At 38.1% G+C, this 16,510-nt stretch overlaps 1 protein-coding gene across 1 annotated transcript; it reads left to right on the top strand.

Annotated features, from left to right (window-relative positions):
- The first annotated feature begins 291 nt into the window (after positions 1-291).
- On the top strand, positions 292-15,210 carry LOC309688971 (ubiquitin carboxyl-terminal hydrolase 37-like). The gene is made up of 15 exons (XM_082505074.1): positions 292-359; positions 5,040-5,199; positions 5,292-5,385; positions 5,497-5,648; positions 5,754-5,853; positions 5,978-6,054; positions 6,227-6,335; positions 6,432-6,489; positions 6,666-6,823; positions 6,903-6,966; positions 12,628-12,647; positions 13,202-13,393; positions 13,908-14,110; positions 14,222-14,255; positions 14,413-15,210. The coding sequence occupies exons 2-10, from the start codon at positions 5,096-5,098 to the stop codon at positions 6,912-6,914; spliced, it is 864 nt and encodes a 287-aa protein (XP_082361200.1). The 5' UTR covers positions 292-359; positions 5,040-5,095; the 3' UTR covers positions 6,915-6,966; positions 12,628-12,647; positions 13,202-13,393; positions 13,908-14,110; positions 14,222-14,255; positions 14,413-15,210.
- The last annotated feature ends 1,300 nt before the right edge of the window (positions 15,211-16,510 follow it).

The following is a 16,510-nucleotide window of genomic DNA, read 5'->3' on the forward strand; positions in this document are numbered from 1 at the left end:
GTACAGTGACAGAGTTCACCTTTCGGAAGTCAGTACAGAATCTTGGGCTTCCATCTGACTTCGTGTCTCGGAGACATGGTAAACTCCAAGAGCTGGAGCTTGGAACTGCAAATCCATTCTGATGAAGATACTCAACTTCCTGTTTTATGATTTCCCGCTTTGCTGGACTAACCCGATAAGCGCGCTGTTTGATTGGTGTAGGGTTAGTCAGCACCACATCATGTTTTATGACAGTGGTTTGAGACGGGATGAATTGTCAGGGCTCTGTGTGCGGGCAGGCGGAGGTGAGGATCCAAATGCAGGACTCGTGGAGACAGGATTTCAACTCAAAAAAGCTTCTCATCTCAGCTTTATTGCTGGTAAGGAACAAAACATAAACAGAACAATGAACGCTGAAAATGGAAACACACAGGCAGGATCCGAGGGTACAACACGACACTGAGCAAAGGCAAACACAGGGTTTATATACACAGGGGAGTAATCAGGGAATTGAAAACAGGAGGGAGACACAGCTGGGAGAGATTAGGGCTAACGAGACAGGGGGAGCGAAGTTAGACATACTGACATAAGTCGTAACCCTTCAAAATAAAACAGGAAACAATACACAAATATGCAGACTAAGAAAACACGGACTTTACACTGGTAGAACTAAACCTAAACCAGAATAAGCTGGAACATACTTATTAATAATCATCATCATCACCATAGCCTGACAAGAAATCAAGAAAATAACCAAAAATACAAAAGCCACGAGAAACTCCAAATGCTGGGTCGAAACGACCCAGGACAGTGGCATGACTGGGAAGAACAAGTTCCAGGCAATTGATACGTGGTTGCCAGATACAATGCTGAGACAAGAGGAGGAGATAGAAGATACTAACATCAAGACAAGAAACCTCCTTATCGTTCATGAAGGGTGTCACATCAAGCCCAGCACCAGCCAAGGTAAGTACCAGAACCAATATCCGGGATGAAACAAGATCCATTAGCACCATATGTTATCTCACTAGGAGCATGCCCTGATGTTGCCTGGCATGCATACAAACTGGTGAGGATCATACAAACTGCTGATTACCATTTTGAGGTGCTGGAATGCAAAATGTTAAATTGTCTAACTAGCCACGTAATTTTCTTTTTCTTTGATCTTTGGGATGTTTTTGAAATCAGCTGTGTGATCATTTTTATTCCCATTAAATAATGTGGGATCTTTTCATTCCTCACACATTACACAGTCCATAAAATTATAGATGTCAAGCTTGATTTTATTTTATTGATATTTAATATGTTTTCAACGGTTCCTTTTCCTTTACTAAGCAGAAACAGTTTGTATCTTCTGACTATGGAATAAAGACACTTTTTATGTCTGACTGACTGACACTTGCAATTCCATTCATCAAGAAAACAAGCTCACGTCCCAAAAGACACTCATTCTCTCTGAGATGGATTCATTCTGATCAGTTTGGTTTTGCCAAGCCACATTTTAATGCATATAATTAACACACAGTATGAAAAACAAACAATTTCTCTGCATAAAATAAATAAATAAATGTAAGTAAATTAACTTACATTTATTTTTGAGGTGATGAAGTTAACAATAACTTTTAATAAGCACGTTCTATCTTGCACAGTGTAATGTTTGTCAAGGATTTCTTTGTGAGTTTCCATGTACAGTCATGTAAATTAAGTAAGCTAACTATTTTCCTCATATTGTTTCTGATCGATTTTATCCAGTTATCTCCACACTCACAGGTGATAAACCAGTAATTCTAGTGGTGATATATCATGCCTTCAATCTCATTATGTAAGAGATGAAAGCTGGAGACACTGAGAATCCAAAGTCTCTATGAGCTACCAATATCATTTAATAAGCAAGGCAAGTTTATTTGTATAGCACAATTCAACAACAAGGTGATTCAAAGTGCTTTACAGAGACATTAGAAACAAAAACAAATAAAAAGCATGATTTAAAATTGATTAAAACAAGCAAACTAACTAACTAACTAACTAACTAATAAACAAACAAAGAAACAAAACAGTATATAAAGTCAAAACAGATAAAATCAGAACAGTAGATAAAATCAGTAGTTAAATGTAAGTTTTGAAATTTAAGCTTAAAAGTATGGATTTGGTGTTTTATTCAAATGCAGCTGAGAATAGGTGAGTCTTCAACCTGGATTTAAATAAACTGAGTGTTTCAGCTGATCTGAGGCTTTCTGGGAGTTTGTTCCAGATATATGGAGCATAAAAGCTGAATGCAGCTTCTCCGTGTCTGGTTCTGACTCTGGGAACTGATAAAAGACTGGATTCAGATGACCTGAGGGATCTGGAAGGTTCATACTGGGTCAGGAGGTCACTCCTGACCTATTTTGGTCCTAAACCATTCAGAGCTTTATAGACCAGCATCAGAACTTTAAAGTCTATCCTCTGACGGACAGGCAGCCAGTGTAAAGACCTCAGAGCTGGACTGATGTGGTCCACTTTTTTGGTCTTAGTGAGGACTCGAGCAGCAGAGTTCTGAATGAGCTGTAGTTGTCTGACTGATTTTTTAGGTAGACCTGTAAAGATGCTGTTACAGTAATCAAGCCTACTAAAGATGAATGCATGGACTAGTTTTTCCAGGTCCTGTTGAGACATCAGATCTTTTATCCTTGAAATATTCTTGAGGTGATAGTAAGCTGACTGTGTTATTGTCTTAATGTGTTTTTCTAAGTTTAGGTCTGCATCCATAATATGAGGTTTATGAGATTTGTAGTTCTTTGTTGCATCTTGATTTTAGTAAAACAAAATAATATCCATGTTTCAAAGGGCAATTTCCTGGTTCAAATTTGATCAAACTTATAATGTAACAGGGTGGGCCCAAATTACTCAATGGGTGTTCTGGGCAGAGACCCAGAGGCCCATGCACAGGAAAATGAAAAACAAATGAAAGAAGAAGTAGAAGACAAAAAAAAAATAAATCTAGAATTATTGTCTAAATTAAAGCAATATAAAAACATTACTTTTCTCCCCTCATTATAACAAAATGTAACATGTAGCTGGAGCATAATACAGAGTAATTCCTATTTACTTGCCATATTTTCTCCTAGACTGCTGAGGCTAAAAGTCTCTCCCAAACTCAGCTTGGTAGTGAGATTATCCTAGTTCCAAAATGGAAAACATGGAATTTAGGATATGGAATAAAGAGTTGCCGCTTTTAAGAAAATTTCCAACTCCCTTTATTTTTAACTATGTCAGGATAAAACCACTGCAGTTTATGATAATATGCAAGTTAATCTTGAGGTTAGTTACAACATGGGTCACAAGCCGATTGGTTTAATGACCTCAAATGTGTGTGCTTTCATCGGTCATGATTGACACTTATATGGGAGGTACTGTCAAGAAGTGAGACATGTGACCAAAGTGGTGTAGGCAAGAGATGCTGAAAGGAGGAAGAGGAGATTGTTGGGCACACGGAGGAAGAGAGACAAGAGATAGCAGGTATGTTTAAGGGTGTGCGTGTATGTGTGTGTGTGTGTGTGTGTGTGTAGGGGGACAATTAATATGTGAGTGCACAGATTCATTCTCAACTGGACATAAATGATGATCAAAGGTTGTATATATGATAAATTCATCAAAACCCAGCCTCTAACACAGTGCGCTGAATCTTAGCTTCGAATGTCCAGTATATTCTAATCAGTGTCAATCAATTTAAGCATTCACTTAACCTACAGTATCTAAACCTGTGTGGGAAATGTGTGGTAAAGACACAGATAATGAAATTTAATTATTAATACAATATACATCATGAAAAACGAAAGCCGAAATTGATTCAGTTTAGTACTTTTTTCTGTATGCTCTGTGATTTTAAAGGCCTTAAATTCAGTGATATATACTGTAAATGTTTTTCTCAGAGATCTTAAAGTAGTTAAATCACTGCTGATAGTCTGGCTGTTTATATTTTCACATTTTTGTGTCTGTAGGGCTGTTTGATGATGATTTGGACTCCTCTGGGAGATGAGGACACACCCACATCTGTTCCATACTGCAGCCATTGATGGTGTGACAGATGCACACACTGGAAAATCAGCACCTGGACTTCATGCAGGAGAGACGGCCTCAGAGATGGACCAATCAGAGAGCTCCTTACATCCCACAGTGTGGCAAATTTCGAATAGCTGCAGTATTTTTTAAAATGAAGTTGTTAATCCAACAGCTAATCCAAAGGTTAATCCCTGAGCGAACAGGAATCAAAAATCCAATTTATTAAATTGGAATTCAAAAATGAATTTACAAATGGAGAATTTATTCTACAATTCAATATTTAAGCACAGAATTCTTTATTTCGATGTGCGCGTGGCTCTTGTGGTCCTCCATAGTTTTTAGCTTAGCTTCATCAGCTCCAAAAAGATATTATGTCATGGTTTGCTAAGAGGACTCGTGTACAGGACACACTGAAAGCAGGTTAACAATGTTTAACTAACAAAGTCAATATCAATTGAAAACAGCTGAAATAAACCAAAAATTTTCTTTGAAGCAAAACTCAGAGAACTGTTAGTCAAAAGCAGGTAAGTAGCTGAGGTTTCTTTGATAATTTCACTTTAAGCTATATAAAGTTTCTATGAACTTGGCTTTAATATCATCGATTTCCTCGGATACAGTACTGTACGAATGCTTTGAGCCAACCTGACTTTCTTTGTATTTTTTCTCCAATAGGCACACCTCATTGTAGGCTTTGTTGAGGTCCTTGTACTTGGCTTCTTTCATCAAAATTAGTTTTTGTTTACTAAGCCCTGTAACACCAGCATGAATTATTCAAACATAAAAAAGGCACTCAATTCCATACTTACCCTTATTCACAACAACTTGGCATAGAACTGACTGAAATTGTGTCTCTAGGGACTTTGTCTGTCTGTCTGTCTTTGCCCATCAGAGACCCATCATTTGTCATTTCTTTTCTTGTCATTTCTGCAGGGAAGGGGTGGTGCAGCAGGTTTGAGGGGCAATGCCAGTAAGGCTGGGAAACGAGCTGCAGCCTCATCCAACCTCTTTTTTTTTTCCAGGTGCCCAGCCACCCTTCAGTTTCATCATATCATCCCAAACAATAGCTGTAGCTGTCATGAACTCCTGCCTGCAGAGCCTCCTCAACAATGAGGAGTTCATTAGAGACGTCAGCCGTCAGGAGACTTTGTGGAGAGCAGTCTCAGAAGCTCGGCTCTTAAGGTGCGCTACATCAACCTTCTACTTTCTTCAAAAACCTGAAGAACAAAGATATCTAACACCAGAAATGTCTGTTTACCCTTTCCTTGTTACAGAAGGCTCATGGACATCAGGAACTGTCATGAATCAAGAGATTATGACCTTAAAAAACGCCGCCTAATATCTTTTAAGAAGGCATTCAGCAAACAGGTTCCTGAATACAAAGGCAGTGCGCAGAAAGTTATTTGGACATTTTGTTTTTTGCTTTACCTTCTAATGTTTATGTTTATGTTCTAAATCTCCTCTGTGTTTTTCTTTCAGGACGCTCATGAATTCCTAACCTTGTTCCTCAATGAGGTGAAAAGCCTCTCACCTCACCTGAAGAGGGAAGCAGCTCTCCTGGGCCAAAGTTATACCTGCCCAGTAGAAGACCATCATGTTTTCAAAATGGAAAACATGAGGACATGCAAGAGGTAAGCCAGTCTTTCAGAAATACAGGGCTGATTGCAACATTTTCATATACCTCTTTTCCACCTACCTGATCGTTACTTTAACTACGTTACTCCTTAAATGTGTAGCTGCGGTCACCAGTCATCACGCCAGGAGGAATTCACAAGCTTGTCTCTTGACCTGGTTCCAGAGGGGTCTGTTGAGGACATGTTAGGGACATACTTGAAGGTAAGATCACAAATTCGAGATGTAGTATCAATGATCTTAACACACCTTTTTTGTTTGTGTTTGTGTGCATATGTTGTGATTTTTTTTCTACCATAAAGCCTGTTTTCTCTGTGCTGTTGTTTAGAAACAAAAAATCGAATTTACCTGTGACTGTGGAGGGACGACCTCGGAAGTGAAGCCGTCTTTTGATACACTGCCAACGTGAGTAAGGTCACATCAGAATTGATCGACTGACCTGATTTCCAAACTGTGGCGAACTAAACATCAGAGTTTTTAAGACAACACTTGAGCAGTCATTTTGCCCCATCTTCGGTTTGTGTTTGACACTCATTCTTCTTATTTTGTACCTTGGGTTTTTTTTCTTTTCTGCCAGAGTCCTCATCTTTCACCTGAAGAGGTTTGGCTTTACAAAAACCCACAAGCTTCAGAAGGTGAATGACCCCGTCAGGCTGCAGAGGGACTTGGTGGTGTCATCCAAACAGGTAAAAACAGACTGCAGAACATCTCAGAGAATCAGCTTAATTATCGCACTGATGTGAGACTTTATGAAACTGATCTTTGGATTTGTTCCTTCTCAGGGTGATGGCCGTTATGGACTCATAAGCATCATTAGTCACTATGGAGGCACAGAATCAGGTAAAACAACTGACTTGTTACAAACAGAAAATGATTGAACAGAACTTGCTACTTTTGAGTGAAGGACTCACACACAAAAGCTTTTGATGTTTTAAGAAGCACTAAGTCCAAACCACTGTTTGCTTGAATCAGTTGACTTTTAGAAGTTGGATTCATTTGTCTTAATGTGATTTCAGGACACTACATCTGTAATTCTGTGCATCCTGAGGAGAGTCCACAGTCTACATCAGATCCTTGGCTCACCTATAATGATGCACAGGTGCTCCACACAACTGGATCGGCAGTTTTTGAGGAACAGCAGCAGTCTGCCTACATCCTGTTTTACAAGAGAAACGTAAGAAGACACAGCAGCTGAGAGAATTTTGAAATGTCCTATTACCTTGTTAATCATTTTTCTCTTCATTCTAAAACAGGATGTGGAATGAAGTTAGAGCCATCATCATGCTGAGAAGGAACAACCGTCATCTCAGACCGCTGGTAAGTATTGCCCTTAGGAGGAAGGGTCCTCCCAGAGAGCCTGGTTCCTCCCAAGATTTCTTCCTCCAGGAGGGAGTTTTTTCTTGCCACCGTCGCCCCACATTCACCGGTCTCATCAGCAGAGACATTGTTCACCTTCTAAGACCTGGACTTTTTAATGGCATGCATTTTTAATTTCTCTGTGCCATTTTGGGTTGATTGGGACCTGATGAACGTAAAAACAAAGAATTACCTGATTTTTTTTTCACCTGATTTTTATTTCGGTGAAAAATGAGATCCACATATGAGGACATATGGCAGCATGATGTCCTCATACATGAATATCAGGCCTTTGTATAGCAACATTTTATATTTTGGTCTAGACAACCCAAAATGTAATGTCCACATATATGGACTCCAGGTCCTAGGAGGTTAAAACAAAGTCTACTAGTGGTGCACCACTACTAGAGATAGTCAGGATCGGTGTTTGGCTTGCTCTCTGGGAACAACAAAAAAATAAACAAATAAATTAATAATAAAATAAAATAAAGATATTATTTATTTATTTATAATTAAAATTAACATAACAACAAAAACAAAAATAACTAATAAAAACTAAGTAACTAAGTATTCAACTGTGTTTTGTGAAATTTGTAATGAGTCTCAGTTAAGTTGATGTCACAGAAGTTTCTGAATCAACCATTTAGATTGTTCAACAAACAGATTTACTCAGGTAAAGATGGTAAGCTGGAGCACTGGTACCCTTCTAGTTCAGTTTAAGTTTTTAGACAAATATTCCCTCATTCAGTTGCAGTTTCTGCTTACATTATACATTATTTAGCTGCAAATGTTTAGCTGCAAGTAGCAAAGTCCAAAAGTGACAACATTTCCACTGCACTCTCTCCAGAAATGGCATATAGAACTTTTGACCAAATTAGACATTTATCCTTGAAAAATCCATGAAAATCTTTAATTGTACCTTTTATCACATTTTAACAAGTTACTGTCTCCTGCTGCATGTTTCCTGTTTTGGCTGAACTTCATCAGCTCAAAAAACACACCGTGCTGTGGTTTACTGAAAGAACTCATGTACAGGACACACTGAAAGCAGGTTTACAATGTTTAATTAACAAAGTCAAGATCAGTTAACAACAACTGAACGAAAGATTTACTTTTTCTCATCGGTAAAATGGTCAGATGAGGTCCATGCCAATGTGCTCAAGTGGTACCTCCATTAAGGGCAGTAAGGGCATAAAGGCACTTTTGGAATGGCCAGCTGGTTCACCAGCTGACACCACTGGACGCACACCATCAGCTCACATCCAAACAGATTCCTGGCCAGTAAAATCGGTCAATTTTTGGGTCCAGAGCCTTATCTTATTCCAGGTGACCAGCCATCGAGTTGTAACGAGTCACCTAAAAAAATCATTTCTCAGTGGCTCTTCTGCGACCATTGTGTTCTTCCATTGTACAAGTGTCACGACACGCTCAACATGGTCTGTCGTTACAAAATGTGGAAATGTCAGGGCGCACTATTTGACTATCAGCTCTCATCATTTGATCAAAGGGCGAATTGCATAGTGCCATTATCTTCTGTGTAGCGAATTGCCGGAACCGGCAAGCTGAACGCGGCCCAAACGCCACATGTCCCTATTGGCTGTGTGTGCAGCCCTGCATACTGCCCTATTGAGCTACTAAACTCCAACCAATCAGTTTTGAGATTTAAGGGGTATGCTAGCCGTCAGCTAACCGCAGCCGTTACTCTATGCATTTCCCCCCAATCTTTCATTTCCACCAGTACTATGGGGTATTTGTGAATATCCATGACTGACATGGTCGCCAGCTGGTCTTTGGCCAGGGTGATGGCAGTTTCGAGGTTCACCGGCTAGTGATAGCAGACTCACTTCACTGTCCTGGCCGGTAGCCCCCCCCCCACAAATTTCTCTAGCACTACCATTTTCAGCAATCCAGCCTTTCAAAGTGTGGGGCCAGGCTGCAGCCACCTGGTTTAGGCAGAGGACTGGTCTTCCAGCCCCATTTGCCCCATGAAAGTTGCTGTGATGGTCTTCTGGAGAGACTGATGGCAGCCACTTGCAACAACCGGAGGGCACGTTCCTTCCCTGGCCACCAACACACCTTCGCCAAGCGTTGGAAAACTTCCAGGAAAAGCTTGCTGTTGATTTAAGTCAAAATATATTTGCTGATGTTGAGTGTGTGGATATTCAGAAGGACACCCATTCCATAATACATCATTTCCATAAGTGTAAAATCACCAATTATGTTGTCATTAATGTCCAAAAACAACTTGGAGTTTATCACAGATGCGCTTACTTAGAGAAACAATGTGAAGTCTGCTGGACACTGCTCAGAAACCTGATTGTTACAAAATGTTCCCTGGAATGGGAAGCTTTAAATATTACCCTCCTTCTTTGCCTAAAACAAAAGGCCCAGATGATGAAAATGTGTGATTTCTGCTACTTTTGTCAAATGTTGAAACTGAAAAGTAATGTGCTTTGAGATGATGCCATTGATGAAAATGAGATTTGGTTTAAATGAACTGAAATCAGTAGTGTGATCTCCAGTCTTGATATAAGGAATGAGAGAACTGACAGCTGTTATTTTAATCTGCCTGTTTAAGTTGTTTTAACTCATTTAAATCATAAAGTAATGTGGTAACATCTGGACTGACGAGTTTACTGTCAGCATTTTAATCGCTAGTTTAAAGGCTGTAGGCTGCAGCCATTGCTCTAACACTGTATAAATGTAACAGGCCTCAGTGCTGGTTCTAATAGTCTGAGCTGCTTCCAGCTTTATTTGTGAAGAGCACAGCAGCTTACAAAATCACGTAGCTAGCTCGTACAGCTGCCACGTAAAAAAATTCATAAGCTAACATGTTAGCACGTTACCTTCAACAGGTGGTCAGACTGCATAAACAGGCACTCAGTCAGAGGCACTCAGTCAGAGGTTGACCTTCTCATGACACAAGTCATGAGAAGGTCAACTTGATGCCTTCAACCTTGCATGAAATCCCTGCAATTTCCCTGCAAAGTCTTTGATGAGAATCGTTACTGTTTGCTCTGATTTTTTTCTGGCCTGGTTCACTGGTCAGGTCACACAGTAAGAGCCAGTTTTATCATTTCTATTTATGGTAATGCCTCCAACTAGCACAGCTATAGTCTTTAAATGAAACATGTTATTCTATTAGTGTTGCTGTATCCATGTGATTTATGTGAATAAGTTCAAAACTTTACATATACTGAAATTGATTAACTCATTTCATGATCTGTGACTGAGTTGTAAAATATGGCAGATGATTTAGTCCTCTATTGTCTTTATTTAGACTTATCTATCTTTGACGTGTGAAAAATATTCCAAGCTTGTAAGGATGACTGCACAATCTTTATCTTACAATGTTACCAAATATTTTCCAAAATCAGTTTTAAAGACAAAGTGCGGTAGCATAAGACATGGGTGGTCTTTGCTAATATTTAATGAACTATTTAGTGTAAAAAAAAATAGCAGAATTTATTTGCCTCTCTGTATAACATGCTTCAACGCTTTTACTTGTTTAGATCTATTGGATGATATATTGATTTTACTGCTTTCCAGAGTTACCACTGAAAAGTTGTCGGGTTTATGGAGATTGATCTGAAAAGAACAAAAACATGTTGAGTGGCAGCTGACTGTGGTTAATTGTTGATGTCAGAAGACTTACAGTAATCAGATTCTATCATTTCAAATAAAATTCCTAATATGGATAACACTGGAGGGTAATAATGCTGTTTCTATCACTCAACAATTCATTATGTACCATTCTAAATACCAGCCTATTATCTAGTGTCCATTCTCTCCTTACTGTAGTAGTTGTTGGAGAGACAGTCCAATATGTTGGCTGGTGGTTTTTGCATTTGATAGTGTCAACTTAAGTACACCATTACTGTTTCCATAGGAATTAACACTTTGAAGCCTAAATCATGAAATAATTGCCAGAAAAACCTTTAAAAAAAAAAAGTCTTTATTTAACCTTCTTTTCTTTATTGTTTTTGTAATTATTTAGAAAATAAATTACATTCCAATTTCCATATATGACATTTAATTTGTGTCATATCTGCCTATTTGCTTGTTTTTTTAAATTTGTTTATTTAGGTTTATTTAGGTTTTTCAGGGGGGGGAAATTCACATTGATGATGTTGAAGTCCCAAAAACTGGCAAAAAACTGTATGTATCAAATGTTGTACACTAGGCGTTAAAGGGTTAAAAGGGCACAGGACTTACTGGAGTACTTCTGCTGCTCATTCCTGTGCAATATCCCATCTGACCTCCCGTCATATTTCTTTTCAAGATTTTCTTATTTAATCACTAGTGTACATATATTAATATTTATAGATACATATATATTTAGTCATCTTTTCTCTTTTACCATGTCTCTCTAATATTTTGCTCCTTACTATTTTTCTATTTTCTTTATTATTTTATTTTATTATATTTTCTCCTACTGTACCATGCTGCTGAGTGACTGCTGCTCGTCAAACACATTTCATTGCAATGTTGACCCTGTGCTAACTTGCATATGACAAATAAAATCTGAAAGCTGAAACTGAAAACTGAAAACTGGAGTACTATGAAAACGTCCTTTTTCAAATGACTGCATAGTTAAATAATGCTGCTGTTTCAGTTAGGTTGCTAAAGGCTGTGAAGTAGACATCAGAATGTTGTTAGCCGTGTTTTAAAATACGCTCTTTTCTAAGCTAACTTCATGTTCAGCTGAACTCTTCTTGGTTTCCAACAGTGTTTGGGCGTTTCAGCAGTGTGTGTGTGTGGGAATTTCAGTAGTGTGTATTAGAAAGTTTCAGTAATGTTTGTTTGAGTTTCAGTGGTGTGTTTGTGAAAGTTTCAGCAATATTTGTCAGATAGTTTCACAAGTGCAAGCACTTCCGTAATAATGTCCCTAGCACCGCCTCACACTCTAGCGGTATTTCCTCTTTATTCATCTAAAGCGGAACTCTGAACAAGTGCAACAGCTACTGGGAGAGAAGTGGTGCAGCAAAGAGGCGCTGAGAGGAGGAAAAGGAAAGCATCAGGCACAAACAGACAGTGAGGGAGAGAAAGCGAGGAAGGAAAGGTCTGTGTGTGTTTGTGTGTGCTGGTGTACGTGTGTGTGTGTGTGTGTGTGTGTGTGAGGACACTTACATTTAACATAGTTTCATGCTTATAGGAAGTGAAATTTTCTGTAAACCACAGAGATGACTGTGTAAAGAAAACCCGGACCAGCCTATTGGGCACCAACAACCATGCCACATTCAAAGTCGCCTTTCTCCACCATCCTGATTAGCTTAGGTCTTCTTCACCATGTCGACCTGACTAAATGCACTGACTTGTTGTAATGTGATTGGTTGTTAATAATAGTATATTTAATAGTGCTTCTTTTGTGGCAATCATATCAAGAAATAACGTTTCCAAATCTCAGTAACTGTCTGCTGATTTGCTTTGCTACATCAGACTAATGCAGGTAATACATCTCTAAGATATTTTTTAGTATTCTTGGCCAGGAAAAGCTTATACAAAGCAACTGTGGCTATGAGGAATCTGCGATGCATATCAGCACACATTGCGTTTTGTTATTGTATTAAATTTTGTTATATTATTCTGATTAAAGGTTCCTTTTGGTTTATCCTTTCTCAGGGACATGGAAAAGCAAAAAGGTAAGAAAAAAGGTTAATATTATTAAGGAGAACAAGCTGCACTTGGCAATTACGATAGAGAACATTTCTAACTGCTTTTTTTAAAATCTTATGATTAACTGAGTGTGCAGATAATTTTGATTGGAGTTTCCCCCTTATTTCAATAACTTTGAGCTACACAGGTCACACTGATGATGTAGAACTTTTAAAAACTCACATTTATAATATGGTACACTTGGTGTCACAGGATAAAAAGGAAGTAACTATAGAGGCCAAACCCTGGCTTCTGGTGAACTGGATATGTGATCACTTGTAGTATAGAGATTGCTGACAGTCTCTGTGAAATCCATTGCTCAAGCTCCATTCAGGGTGCTCTAGTGACCAGTCAGTGACCCCACTGGCAACTAGAAGGTACTGGGGTGTGCGTGTCACTGACTGGTCTCTAGGCCAAAAGTCTAATGTAATTAACACATCTAATAAGCTAAACACAAAATATATAATGTATAATATCGCTCATTGTGTGTAAGATGTGTGGCTTCACACTTGTCTTCTTCTCCTTTTTAATTTATCTTTAGTGTTGTGGAAAAGATTCTTTGTCATCTCGGCTAGAAAAACAAGTGAAGCTCATCATTCTTTTATTAAAAGGCTTAAAAGTATCGATCAAATGGAAGTGACCTCCGCAGAAAAATCTGACTACCTTCTGATTTTCTGTCCTGTTAATTCACAAGTTGGAGCAGACATTGCAGAGGCCCTGGACAAGATTCCCCGTAAGAAGTCCTTATTCACTAGTTTTTCAACTGCCATCAGAATTCTAGAGAACCTATTCAAAATAATTATATGAAGGTTTTGAAAAATATCATAGCAAAAAATAGAGCATTCTATCTGCATGTGACAGGTATAACATTAGGTGCCCACTTCCTTTGTATTCACATTTGTCAAAAGACATGCACTGTTTTTTTGTAATTAGAAAGCGAATGAATGGACAGTCTTCATGTATTAAATCAAACTTGCTCACTTTTCCATAAAATCTTAAGATCATGATCAGAGTAACTATAAAAAACAACAACATAGGAAAACTATTCCTGCAGTATGTATCAGTTAATGTGAGCAGACTAATGTCACTAATGTACTGTGGTTCATTCAGTCAATGCTGCTGGTATATGTGAAAAAACCTGTGATGAACATTCATGTAGTTCTTCTTTCTTCTTCATTTAACGTGCAGGCCAAGACCAAAAAATCTTGTTTCTGAATCATTTGATCCTGTTGTCTCTCTGCCTACAGGTGGTAAACCTGTAATTCTGGTGGTGATGCATCACACCTCCAATCTTGAGCATGTTGTAGCTGAAAGCTGGAGACAGGTGAAGAACGAGAATGTCCACCTCACTGTGGATTGTCTGGTTTATAAGGGAAAACTGCTTGATTGCAGCTTCAATGATATCATGTGGTGTAACATTGGGAAGTTTTTCAGAGTTTCCATTCACCAGGTAATTTCTATACATACAGTCATGCTTGGTACTATTAATAACAAGCAAACAAACAACCCCACCCTCAATGTAAACCCAAACATGATTATAACTCTTTGTTTTATTCTTTAGCTCATTCAGACTTCTAAGTGGCGAAAATGCAGTTGTAAGTATAACTGTAATGCTTTTGTATATTTCATCAAAGATTGCTTTTGTCGCTTTCCACATAATAAAGTTGTACGGACATTGGCATTAATATTCAGTAACTAATTTCAAACTTATAAATGTTTAACTTATAAATAACAAGCTCTTTCTCCCCGTAGGTTACACTGACCCTCTGATACTGGGTGTAGGTTTTATAATGTGTATTATGATAGTGGCAACTGTGACTATGGAAGTAGTGCGAAGGATGATTTAGATGTTACTGAGCTGAATGTTTTTTTTTTTATTATCTGGATCATAAAAAAAGGAAAATGATATAATGATAAGAGATCTGCAACCTTATGCACAGGGCTACATGTTCATTGAAAAAATGTGTTGTGAGTTTGACAGTGAGATCTGAGATGCTAAAATGTTCTAAAAGAATAACTTGCTGCTCTTGTCCAACACTTGTGTGAAAGAAATCCTCTCTGAAGAGATGGTCGTGTAAAGTTTGTATCCAATGTTTCAGCCAAAGGTGCTATGAGATTAAAGTTTTTTAAAGTTCAACATGTGGCTATATTTCCGGTTCACAGTCTCTTTTTGCTTCTTCTTAAGCAAAGCATTTCCCCTGTGTATGGCTGTATGATATAATGTTCTGGTTAAGATTTAGGTTTTAGTTGAACAGATTAGTAAGTTTTAAATAACAGCTCAGAAAGTAAGGATGCTGTTTTGTGCAATTTTATTAATTATATTTAAATTATCTGTGATGAATACAAATCAATTGTATATAGTATTTCATTTTATTGTGTACAGTATCTTATTCTTATTCTTATCATCTTATCTTATTTCAGTGTTTTGTTTTGTTTTCAAATTTTTGCTATGTAACTTTACACTGTCCACTTTCTGCTGTAACAAATCAAATTGCCCACGTGTTGGACTAATAAAGGTTATCTTATCTATATTATCATATCTTATGATGCATAGTCATTAGAGATGGCACGATACCACTTTTTTATGTCCGATACCGATACCGATATCATAAATTTGGATATCTGCCGATACCGATATGAATCCGATATAGTGTTTTTTAATCAACAAAACTGTTTTTTAAAATATCTTGCTGCATTTTGCAAGTCTGCAAGTTCATACTCAAGTTTAAAACAACAACTACACTAAAGCTATTCTGTTATACCTGTATACAAAAAAAATATTTCATAGTTCAGCAATACTGATCAATCTAATAAACTTAGACCTACACCATCCTCCCTATTCTGGTATTTTAAAGAGTACTTAGCGTAAATATTAAGCAACCTAACTAATAGGGTTCCAACTCCCAGCAACAACAAAAATAAATAAATAAAAAATAGGGAACCACCCCTCACGCTCCACCTCATGATGCTTAATCGACGTAATCAACCTTAATTTGATGCAGTGTGGAAAAAAAATGCACAGAAATCAATTATTTTTCAAGAAATATTAAATAGATTCAACATCTTTCTTCAACAAAATTGCAGACTGCACAGATGGTACCTTCCCAAAGTAAAAAGTACTATAGCTTACTAGGGTATATATATTAGACTTAATAGTCACTATATACAGTAATTGACTTCTATTCATTTTACATCAAATTAAAACTTTGGGTGTCAGATAATTATTTATTAAAAGCTCGACATTTTAAATGAGAATAAGAAAGAAAAGTATGTCTTTGTGCCCCCTTTTCCCAGTTAATGCCCTATCGGCCCCCCTGGCTAAACTTTGCTAGATCCGCCCCTGCACAGTTACCAGCGTCAGCTACGTAGAAAAAGATCCTGGAGTAGAAAGTAATATTAAATACATTCTAACAACAGCTGATCAAGCTTAAACATGCTGCTGTTGTTCAGCCGCTGGTTTCCTCTTTCTGGTGCAAAGTGGACCAAAAACAAACAAGAGAGACAGACTCGCGACAGAAAAGCCGATCAGCTGATCATTTAAGCAGTTTCACGATTGAAGTAGCAGCCGGAGAGCGAGAGGCAGTCGCTCGTTAAGCTTAACGTGGGAATGCTTTACAAACATTCAGAGATGGACTTACACACTTGCTTTACTTCTCTCGGGGATAACTTTGTCGGAGATGAAATGCCAGGTTGCTAGCGAAGCTCCAAATGCTATCCAGACCACCGACAGGTCCCGCATGCCACAGCCGCTCTATCACGTGACGCATACTGCTCCGACTGCTAACGTTCTGAGGTGAGTTACGGCGCGTTGCAAGTTTTGTGAGGTGCTTTCGTGATATTTAATGGATCG

This window comes from Aulonocara stuartgranti (genome assembly GCF_965226115.1).
Source record: "Aulonocara stuartgranti genome assembly, chromosome: 15".
Lineage (NCBI taxonomy): Eukaryota > Metazoa > Chordata > Actinopteri > Cichliformes > Cichlidae > Aulonocara > Aulonocara stuartgranti.

Coding starts and splice junctions, on each gene's coding strand:
- LOC309688971 (XM_082505074.1), top strand. CDS start 5,096: ATGAACTCCTGCCTGCAGAGCCTCCTCAACAATGAGGAGTTCATTAGA. Junction 6,336..6,431: donor TGGTGGTGTCATCCAAACAG/GTAAAAACAGAC, acceptor GTTCCTTCTCAG/GGTGATGGCCGTTATGGACT. Junction 6,490..6,665: donor CTATGGAGGCACAGAATCAG/GTAAAACAACTG, acceptor ATGTGATTTCAG/GACACTACATCTGTAATTCT.